The sequence below is a fragment of the Gracilinanus agilis genome, chromosome 5 (assembly GCF_016433145.1).
Source record: "Gracilinanus agilis isolate LMUSP501 chromosome 5, AgileGrace, whole genome shotgun sequence".
Taxonomy (NCBI): domain Eukaryota; kingdom Metazoa; phylum Chordata; class Mammalia; order Didelphimorphia; family Didelphidae; genus Gracilinanus; species Gracilinanus agilis.
Window position 1 is genome coordinate 216,483,447 of NC_058134.1, and position 10,983 is coordinate 216,494,429.

Genomic DNA, 10,983 nt, shown 5'->3' on the forward strand with positions numbered 1-10,983 from the left:
CAAGGGGCACTTAAGGATGAATCCAGAAGGATAACCAACTGAATAAAAATTGAGAGGATCTGTCAAGATTTCTTTAACAAATTTCTTTCTCTGTCAGTGATGCTGGGACCACCACTTGACACTGTAAGGTGGCCTTAGTTTTGAGGAGCCAAGTCTTAAGATCTTGAAAGAAGGCAAGCCCCTAAATGCTTGGAGAAAATTGTGGACCTTATTCCACTTTTTTTAAAAAGACAATTGACAAACTATCTACTGACTTGTGTCTTATGGACTATCTCAATAAGATAATCTACACACTTATAAGGGAATCTTAGTTACTTTAGTTTTAGTTACTCAGTTACCTACATTCCAGAGAGTACAAGAGCCAACTCTTTACATTTGATGTCTAGAGTTCGAGAGCTTGTGACTAATTTCCATTTTTTTTGAAAGTTTGGATGTGTTTGCTTGTTTATCACTCTCTTCTATTTCTTCTATATTTTGCTCTTTTTCTCCATAGAAATTATCCGGGGGGTGGGGGGACAGCTGGGTAGCTCAGTGGATTGAGAACCAGGCCTAGAGACGGGAGGTCCTAGGTTCAAATCTGGCCTCAGACACTTCCCAGCTGTGTGACCCTGGGCAAGTCACTTGACCCCCATTGCCTACCCTTACCACTCTTCTGTCTTGGAGCCAATACACAGTATTGACTCCAAGACGGAAGGTAAGGATTTAAAAAAAATTATCCAGGGTCAAAAGCTTTTTTTTGCTGCTGTCTGTTCCTTTTGCTATTAGCAGATTGGAATTCCTACATGTTGGTGGATGTTGCTTTCTTAGCTTCTGTCTCGCAGGGCTTTGCCTTAGTAGGCATCTACATTTGACTTCTAGAAAATCATTTGATGAACTATTGAACTAATAAATAAGACTAAGAGCTGGTACTTTGAAAAAACAGATAGAAAATCATTTGATTCCATGGAGCAGAATGGTTGGTCAGTAAACCATTTTTTAAATGTTGGTCAGTCAGTAAACACTTATTGAATGCCAGACACTGTGCTAACTGCTGGGGGCACAAAAAGTGACAAAAGATAGTGCCTACCCTAAAGAAGCTTATAGTCCTAAAAACCAAGAGCCATCAAGGCTTTCTCCTAATGTACTGTCTTCAGATATATGCAAAAAATAAGGAGTTCTTTAAATATATCAGAACTTGTTTCAGCTCTCTAGTTACCAACCAATACACCTAAAACAGGAACATATACAGTCCCCAAAGGTATTTGTCTATGTCCTAAAAGACAATGGTCCAATGCCAATTCTAAACTGAAGAGAGATTCTCAGTAGAGGATGAGGTAATTCCAATGCCTCCATTTGCTAAGGATTGTGGTGCTGATAGTACAAAGCCTCCAAACATTATAGAATCTTTAATATGACACCCATCACCAAGCAAGGTGTCATCCTAACTATCCACACGAGAAGAACTAAGTGGATAAAGTGCCTTTTGTCCAAATGCTGAGATGCAGTTGGATATGCAGGCCAGAGGAATGATCCAATAGTACACCTCTCTTGGACAGACACTGCCACTAGTCAGCAAATCAAACCCAAAACTAAATGGGAAGAGGAAAGTGGAAAGAGGAAAGAGCTAGATTCCAACCTTTGGGAAATGATGTGGGGCTCTTGGGATGGCCCCAACCATTATAAAATAGATTTTCAGAAGGAATTTTTCCTTTCTAAGGAAACCAAGGCCTGTTTTTTAATACCATTCTTTTTCTAGTGACATGGCATGGCATGAATTCCAGGGGTGTGAGTCAGAAATTCCAGTGATGTGAGTCATGACATTCCACAGTATCTGAAGAATTAAAAGTTATGGGACATTCGCATGAAAAAGGGGACAAACAGTGATGGTAAAAGCTGTAATATATAAGCAATAAGAAATGGCAGCCCATTCCCCTCAACAAGTGTTTAGTAAGCCCCTCTTTTAGATAAGGCTATAAAAGAGGGAGGGGGCAAGGTAAGTATGTGCTAAGATCCCCTGCTCTTTGGATGAGCTGACACATTCTAGGAGGGTTGGCCTTACTCAGAAGCACAGAGTATTCCAGTTAGTAAAGGGACCTGAGGGGTATGTGGTCGCCTTGACAGAGGCCAGGAACAAGGCCTGGGGAAGGGAGATGGTTCCTCTGAGGTGGCCAAGCTGGCCCTAACTTTTCCACTGGCCTTTCCTGCTTCCTCCAGCCCTGTTTGGGGGAGGAAGTTATTTCCTGTCTGCGTTTGTTCCTGACCTCTTCCTCCACTCCCCTCCCCAGTTTTATCAGTGAAGAGGTGTAAAGGTTTCCATTGGCCCGTGCCAGCAGCTTGGAGCCAACAGTCCTAGGGGTGGTGCGGGACTAGAGAACTGGGCCGTCGAGCCTCCTGAGAGCTGCTAAGTCCACCTCTAGGCAGAAGCTCCAGATAGATGACTCCGTCTCTGACTTAGGTGATCTTGGGCCCTCTCTAGGCCTCATCTGTAAAATGAAAGCACTGGATTGGACCTTCAGTGTTTCTGTCAATTGTGAAATGGGATGGAGTGGATAGAGAATTAGCCTTGGAGACAGAAAGACCACATTCAGGCCCTGACTTCAGACACTTAACATAGTTGGGCAATAGCTGGGTAAATCCTGTAACCTCTCAGCCTTGGTTTCTCACCTGAAATGGGAATTACAGTAGTAGTTCTCTCACATGTACAAAGTGTTGTGCAAACTGCAAAATGCCATCTCATTGCTAACTTATTGTTGTTGTTGTTGTTGTTAGACTGTGATCCTAAAGCAGATTTCTTGTATTTTACAAAACACTTCTCTGTGGTTCCCTTCCCACCGCCACCCCACTCCCCACTCCCCTGGATTATTATGTATCTGGAAGTTTAAGTGAATTACAATTTTGTTTGGGCAGTTAATGAGAGTTTTGCAATACTGCTCCATTTAATTATCTGGAGCCACCATGGGGCATTGCAAAACCAGGGCAGAGAGAATTGTTCTTGTAGCTAAGCAAGTGATTATTTGCCTGTATTGAGGCCGTGGAGGTTACCTGAGGGCCACAGGAACTCTGAGCTCATCCAACCACATCTAGAAAAATGCAGGCTCTCCTGGGAGCCAGGTTAGGAGTTAGGGTTTTGACAAGTTGGACTGTGTCCAGCAAGGAATAATCCAATTGGGGTGGGGATGGGCCTTGAAACTGTCCTTTGAGAATTAGCTGTGGGATTTGGGGATGGTCAGCCAAAGATGGGAGGCCCAAAGGGGTACAGAGTCATTGATGTTAGTCATTTGAAAGAAGAATCAGGATGCTGGGCCTGGTGGGTGCCAGATGTTGATTCTCTGCAGCCATCCAGAATTCAGAAGGGCAGCATCTTTAAGTGCAGAGCACAATGGTGGAGTTGGCATCCTGGGATTCAGAGCTGGGAGGGACCAGAGAAGTTATCCATTCAGGCCGCTTCATTTTACATAAGAGAAAGCAGGCCCACCCTTCTTGGGCCTCATTCCCACAGTCCCCTCGTGTGTGTTTGTCTGTCTCACTTTCTCCCTGATTCCTTCCAGGCCACCCTGCAGTTCTGTGTGGTGAAACCCCTCATGGCCATTAGCACAGTGATCCTCCAGGCCTTTGGCAAATACAGAGACGGTGACTTTGAGTAAGCAGATTCTTTGGGGAAAATGTATCCCCCACCATGTTGGGGCGGGATTGAGGAATGAGGGTTGGAGGGGAAGTAGAAAGAGAGGTGAGCTTTCCTCTGGGAATCGATGGGTATGTCCGTCCTCCCTCTGAATCTTCCCTTCATCTTGGGTTAGGATTGACTTGGTTTTAAATTCATATAACATGTTTTGGAGATAAGTCTGACCCCAAGCAGAAGTGGAGCCTGTGTCCAGGAAACTGAGTCAAGGGAACCTATCCCTCTCAGGGAAAAAGCCCAAGACTGTCCCAATTATCCCTTAGCCTCTAATTCCCACAGATGACTGACTCTTGTAATCCAAGAAAAGGGACGAGAAGAATAAAGTGAGGAGTCTGGCAAGAGTGTGCTGGGAAGGGTAGGGGACGGGGGCATCTTGATCTGCTTTGGTGGGGCCTGGAAGTTAGTCATGGTGACTCCCCATCTCAACTCCCCAGCCATTATGGGGACTCTCCTGGCACCCTGGGAACCTCAGCTGGCATATTTGGCCATATAGCACAGCTTTAGGGCTCCTCCTTTTGCCAAGAGAGAGATTGAGAGGGAGGGAGGGGGAGAGAATGTGTGTTTTTGATGGGGGGACTCTCATGCTGCCCCCTCTTCCAGGGTTCCATGGCAGTGATTTGGGGCTGATCATTCCATTTAGAGAACCGAGCCTGGGTTCCATGGATGATGCCCTAGAAGCTTGCAGGGGGAGGCAGCTTCTCAGTGCCCATAGGCTCACATTTCCTTCCTGTTGCAGTGTCACTAGCGGCTACCTCTACGTGACAATCATCTACAACATCTCAGTCAGCCTGGCCCTCTATGCCCTCTTCCTCTTCTACTTTGCCACTCGGGAGCTGCTCAGCCCCTACAGTCCTGTCCTCAAATTCTTCATGGTCAAGTCAGTCATCTTCCTTTCCTTCTGGCAAGGTGAGGCTCCTCCCTACTTGCTAGGCCACCTACCCCACTGGGCAGAACCAGTCCTAGGTTGAACCCAGGCCTGCTGTGACTTTCCCACCTCACCCTAGGCTCTTTCCCTTCTGTTCTTTGTCCTGCCCTCTCATTATTCTCCTGGTGCCTGTGGTGGAGTGCTGTGTGTTCCTGGGTAGCTCCATTGTCCATTGTTGAGGGAGTGACTCAAAGCTCTGATTTGATTCACGCCAGGTGCTGGTGAGGTACCTCCTGGATGACCAGCCCTGTGTGAGGGTGTTGGGTATCATGGTGGCTAGAAAAAAAAAAATAGAAGCCAGGCTTGTTCCTCAAGTAACTTGCTCAGCCAGTAGTTGAGGTGCTTGGCTGGTTGCTTAGCCTGGATTCTGGGTCCAGATTTCAGCTTGGCCAGGGAAAAAGTGAGCGAGTTGGGGAGGATGTTGTGTCTCTTGAGTTTTTTGGCATTCTTTACTTGGCTGACCCCTGATTTCTCATATGAGGGAAAACCCCAGCTATTTTCATGGCCCTGTAGACCAATCCCCCTCTGCCTGCATCTCCCTGTGATGAGCTCCTTTGAACTCAAGCAGTGGCAGGGGCTGCCCTGGGCTTCCATGGAGTCCCTTCCTGGTGTACATATGCGACTGAAGTGGGGAGGGGAATAAACTCTTCTAGTCTTACTGGGTGAACTTGGACATTCCTGCCCTAGAGAGAACAGCAGGAATCTCCCTCCCACAGATCCTTTATGGGCTGCTTCACAGAAGGGGAGGAAGAGGGGAGTTAGGGCCATTATTCCAGAGGACTACGTGGTCCAGTGCTGCTCTCCTGGAGGGCCTCTGATGTAACCCCAGCACTTTCCTTCCTTCCTTCCTTCCTTCCTTCTGTCCATTTTGGAGTTAATACTGTGTATTGGCTCCAAGGCAGAAGAGTGGTAAGGGCTAGGCAATGGGGGTCAAGTGACTTGCCCAGGGTCACACAGCTGGGAAGTGTCTGAAGCCAGATTTGAACCCAGGACCTCCTGTCTCTAGGCCTGGCTCTCAATCCACTGAGCTACCCAGCTGCCCCCTACCCCAGCTCTTTAGAGCCAGGGAGCCTATCTTCATGGTTGGGTGCTCCTCCTTCTAAAGACCTGCTTCTCCACCTGATGGCCCTTCAGATTCTTGAAGGTAGCCATCCTGTTCCCTGCAGTCTAGTGTCCCAGGTCCTTCTGGTGGTCTTTGTTCCCTTCCCTAGCCTGGCCGCCCTCCTTGGCAATGCTCCATCCCATCCTTAAACATGGCCCTGTTGCTGAGCTCAGTGCACCTGTCCAGTGGGGCTCTCACCCATTTGGCTCGGCGTTGGGTCCTCTCAGTGCAACCTAAGATCGTCTGGCCCTGGGGGGCTTCCAGCTCCTCCTGCTGAGCTCCTGAGGATCCCGGACTTTCACTCGAGGCCTTGCCCCTGAGTTGTGGGAGCCTCTGAGCCTCGCTGCCTTGGTTCTCCCGCCCTCAGGTATGCTTCTGGCTATCCTGGAGAAGTGCGGGGCCATCCCCAAGATCCACTCGGCCGAGGTGTCCGTGGGGGAGGGCACTGTGGCTGCTGGCTACCAGGACTTCATCATCTGTGTGGAGATGTTCTTCGCCTCCCTGGCTCTGCGCCACGCCTTCACCTACAAGGTCTATGCCGATAAGAGGCTCGATGCCCAAGGTAAGAGAGTGGAGGGGGTGGTGCACAGGCACCCCGCGGGGAGTGGGGCGGGAGGGCCTCAGGCTCCTGGGCCTCCTGGCCTTCCACGCCTTCTGCTCTTTCTGTCAGCGCCCTCTTTCATCCCACGAGATTCCCTTGGAGACCAAGAGGGGCCCATCATGGGCTCCCCAGTTTATAGTGAGGGAATTTGCTTGGTCATTCAGCGATCGTGGGTGGGAGATCAGGCCCCCTGGGGCTCCCTGCTTTCCTCCCAGGCCTACTTTCACACGGCACACGTTGCCCCTTGTCAAAAGCCAACTGTTTCTAACACGCTCCAACAAATATTGACATTCAAAGTCTACTCCGAGCCAGGAAGTAGAACTGACTTGGGGTCTGGTTCAGCCAGGACTAGACCTGCAAAGGGCCTGAAGAATCCATTCCGGAGGAGCCCCCTCCCCACGGGTGGGGAATGACTTTCAGAGGTCCCCAGCTCCGGAGAGCGGAGGCCCGAGAGCCGCCCACATTCTCTCAGAGCTCCCTTTCTTTGTTGCTCTCTGGGCTGCTGCGCTGACATTCTGGACCGAGGCTCCAGGACACCTCCTGGTCTCCAAGCGTTTTATCGGGCTCTCCCCAAGGCCTGAGCCTGCCGCTGCCTCTGATGCCCACGTGGAGCGGAGTGCCGGGGCTCGGCGTGCGCCCCTCTGCCTGCTCAGGCCATAGCGCTGGAGCGCCCAGGAACGCCTTTAGCTGATGACCTGCCTGTCTTTCTGGGGGCTGGAGGCTGCCCCGTGCCCAGGCTGGGAGGTTACTTCAGGACGCTGCCCCCTGCTCTCAGCCTGTGGTCAGTGAGGCCCTGCAGCCCTGCCCCTGGGCATCCCCAGCCTGCTTCCTGCCGTGCCCTTAGAAGGAAGTTGCCAGGGCTTACTAGGATGCCCGGCCTTGGGGAGACGACCAGCCTGCGCTCGCAGGCTGCCCAGGGAAAGGCCCTGATCCCGAGGGATTCATCAGGTCTCTCTCGGAGTATGGCCGCGTGCTGGCCGCTGCACACCTGAGCCTTGTCCTCAGAAGGCAGCCCAAAGCTGGGTGATGCCTTCCCCCTGCATGGAGAGCTCTGGGCTGCTCTGGCTGGGGTCGGCCTCGCTGGGAGAGGAGCCGTCTTTGGGCCACCTGTAGGCCAGGCTCCTGCCAGCCTACTGGATCTTCTCGCTGGCGTCGCCCAAGCAGCCCCGTCAGGCAGAAGTAGCTCATCACCCTCCATCAGCCCTCCCTGTGTGCCAGGCACCGTGCTGAGCCTAAAGTTGGGGGCAGAGAGGCAGCCCCGGCCCGAGAAGGCCAGCACTGGGGCAGGGCAGCCTTCTTCCCCCAGCCTTGTCCCTCGGGGGAGCGGCACCCAGAAGGGGGGAATCTGGTGCTGTCAGCCTGCCCGCAGGGGGGCCGCGGCCGCCCCTTTAGTCGGTGGTCCCCGAACTGCCATGATGCCGGGGGGATGCTTTGGTTATTGGGAGTACTTTGTTCATTCAGTTTTCTCGCATCTCTCTGTCTCTGGTTCCCTGTCTCTGTCTCTCCCTTCTTCGCCCCTCCCCCCCCCCGACTGGTTTCTGATGCTGCCCAGTGCCGGCGTATGGCCCTTACGGTAGGTGCACCGCCCGTCGCGGCCTCCATCCTCGCCGTCCTCACCTCACAGCATGCCTCCATTCATTCCTCGGCCCAGACCGGCCCCCAGAGGGGTCCTGCCCCAGGTTCCCCGGCCCCCACTCCCTGGAGCTTTCCTCGGGACATTGGCCGCTCTTCTTCCTGGGCTCTCCTAGTCTAGCGGTCTAGCCGGGTGTCTCGGGCTGCCCCCCTCGTTGTGTCATTAGTGTTGGGAACGCCCGCGCTGCCCCGCTGCTTGGTGTCGGAGAGCCCTGGTGCCCCCTCTTGGGTGGCCTGTAGATCTAGGTGGGGAGCCGCCCGGGGGCCGTCCTGTCTGACCCACGGACTCAGAGAGGAGCCCGGCCAGACTCCGACCTCGCCGGCCCCCGGCGGCCCGGGATCCATGGGGTGGGCTTCCTCATCCCGGGCTCCCAGCCCTTCCCTCCAGCTGCCTGCAGTCCCCGTGGCCTCACCCCACTGCCATGGTTCCTCCCCGCCTCCTTGTGTGAGAGCCCCATTTCCTTTCTTCCTTTCCTCGGGCTCTTCGTCCTCGGACGCCCAGTATCAGGGCCCCACTGCTCTCGGCCAGATGTTTGGCCATGGTCTGGCTGACCAGATGCCCGCCTCCCCCTGCCCTCGGGTGCCCTCAGCTTCCCTCCCTGCCCTCCTCACCAGACACATCCATCGCCTGGCGTGTGCCAACCGTGGCGTCATCATTCAGGGCCTGTCTTTAGGCCTCCCCTCCCGGGGCTTCTCGTGGGCACGGAACGAGTGCCGGGCCGGGGTGGGGAGGGGGGAGGTAAGGGCCCATCGGGCTGCCTCAGAGTCCTCTCCTGCCTCCTCCCTGCAGGCCGCTGCGCCCCCATGAAGAGCATCTCCAGCAGCCTCAAGGAGACCATGAACCCCCACGACATCGTCCAGGACGCCATCCACAACTTCTCCCCGGCCTACCAGCAGTACACCCAGCAGTCCACCCTGGAGCACGGCCCCTCCTGGAGGAATGGCTCCCACGTGCTGGCCCGCTCCCACAGCCTCGGCGGTGGCAGCCGGGACAACGAGAAGACCCTCCTGCTGAGCTCGGATGATGAGTTCTAGGGGCCGCTGGGGCTGGAGGACGAGGCCTGGGGCGGCCTCCCCGAGCCCAGGGGGCGCCGGACGCTGGCTCCCAGCCTCAGAACCTTTAATTTATTCAACCAGAAACACTTCCCGGATGGCAGGGGCCTTGGCCCAGCACAGGGCCCCCAAGAGGAGGAGCGGGCCCGGGCGTCTCACCGGAACCCTTCTAAGGGACAAACCTTCTAAGTGACAAACCATGGGCCCCTGGGCTTGGGCTCAGCCACCTAGGGGGGCCGGGAGGGGGTCCTGCTGCTGCCCCCCAGCACTGATGTGTGTGTGAGCTGGATGGGGGGGTCTGCCCCAAGCCACACTCATCTTCTTCCCGGCCCCCACACTGTCTCCCTTGGCCTTGATGGCAAGCCAGGCCCCCCAGGCCCAGGGATGGGACTGGGCGTAGCACCTCCCTCCCCACCTCATTGTGCAATACTTCCCTCCTTCCTTTGTTCCCCGGTGGGTCTCTCAGCCTTGCTTTAGAGAGAGAAATTGGAAGGAGCCTGGGCTGGCCCTCCCCTGAGAGATGTGGGTCCGTGGCAGAATGGCCGCTCCCGGCCCTGGGTGCCCCGATCTTCTCAAGAGACCCCCAGCTTTCCTCTGGGAAGTGAATGCCGCGGTGTGGTGTGAGGCCTCAGGCTTGGTCCTGTCTGTCTCTGACCAGTTTCTCTATGACCTAAATAGTCCAGAGGCCTGAAAGCTGGCCCTCCTAAATGCCAGGGGAGGGGAGGAAAGAAGATGGGGGCCTTTCCTGGGGCGCGGGAAGGGAGGCAGGCCCCGGCCCCGTCTCCTGAAGCCCCGTCTCTGTGTGCCTTAGTTTCACTGCGATCTCCGCCCCTGCCCTCCCTGCCAGGCGGGTCCACCTGGTCCAGCCCCGGCTCCGGGAGCCAGCTGCCACCTGGACGTTTGCCACCAGGATCGCTGGGCTCTGAGAGCCGGGGGGGGGGGGGGGCAGGTGTCAGGGTGCCTCCCCGATCCTCGCCCGTACTGCCACCCCCCTGTTCATTCCCCCCTTGAGGCCTCTGTAGCCCAGGAAAGGCTGGATTAGTCCATCTTCTCTTGTAGCTGGTAAATCAGAGCTCTGACATGCATGAAGCATCCCTCCCCACCCCCTCCCATACCCCCTGCCTCGGGGAGCCCCAGATGCACCCCCCGCCCCCTCCCCCGGCTTCAGGAGGGAAGGCTCTCCCTTTGCGCCTGATTTATCTCAGAGTCCTCAAGAGGCTCTCCTTGGGAGGGAGGGAGGGAGGAACGGGTCGTGCCCTCCAGGGCAGATGGCTCCTCGGCCTTGAGCAGGGCTCACAGAGATAACTTGATGGGTGAACCCCAGGGGACAGGGCAGCCCTCCTGGGACCGTTCAGGAGCCCAGCGCCCGCCAACGGGCCCCTCCTCCTCTCCTCTCTCGCTGCCTCACCCCTGAAGGCCTGTGCCAGAGCCCCGCGGGGGGCAGGGTCCTCCCTGCCCTTTTGGGGAACTTGCCCCCGCACCCTTTTTCTATGAGTCGTATTTTCCGGTAGAGTAGCTCTTTGTATATCAAGAAGACTTGAAACCTTCGTCGTATGGTGTCTGACCAGGCAGAGTCCCCTAGTTTTGTACCTCAGGTAGGCTTGCCGGCTCCCCCAAAAGCAGCTCCCTCTATTTTGGTCTCTGTGATATTTTAAAGGTGCCGGGACAGGAGCAAGCGGAGAAGCGGAGAGATTATATATATATATATATATATCTGTCTATATATGAGATAATATAGATTGTACTGAAATCACTTCAGCCTGCGCTCGTGTGTCCTCTCCTCCCTCGGTGTACACGTGGCTCCCGGGCCCAGGCTGTGGCCTCTCGTCCTGCTCCCTCGTTTTGGGGCTGAGGCGGAGGGGCCGAATCCACGCATGAGGCAAGATTGGAACCCAGGCCCCGAGCCTCCCTCCGCACCGAGGGCACAAGCACCCCCAGGAGCCAGACCTGCCTCTATTCAAGGAGGTTGGGCAGAGGCCGCCTCCTATAGGGCATTTGAGAGTCTGGCACCC

General features: G+C 54.9%; 1 protein-coding gene across 2 annotated transcripts in view; it reads left to right on the plus strand.

The window, feature by feature from the left end:
• The window catches only part of TMEM184B (transmembrane protein 184B), a 58,331-nt gene extending 47,632 nt beyond the window's left edge, over window positions 1-10,699 (plus strand). The window contains exons 1-5 of one of the 2 annotated variants that reach the window (XM_044677979.1): window positions 3,177-3,619; window positions 4,395-4,564; window positions 6,053-6,247; window positions 7,839-7,859; window positions 8,709-10,699. In XM_044677979.1, coding sequence (XP_044533914.1) covers window positions 3,216-3,619; window positions 4,395-4,564; window positions 6,053-6,247; window positions 7,839-7,859; window positions 8,709-8,953 — 1,035 coding nt within the window. In that variant the 5' untranslated portion in view covers window positions 3,177-3,215 and the 3' untranslated portion in view covers window positions 8,954-10,699. Of the gene's footprint in view, window positions 1-3,176; window positions 3,620-4,394; window positions 4,565-6,052; window positions 6,248-7,838; window positions 7,860-8,708 lie in introns of those variants that run through there. The other variant, XM_044677978.1, reaches the window with a different exon arrangement.
• Window positions 10,700-10,983: the final 284 nt, after the last annotated feature.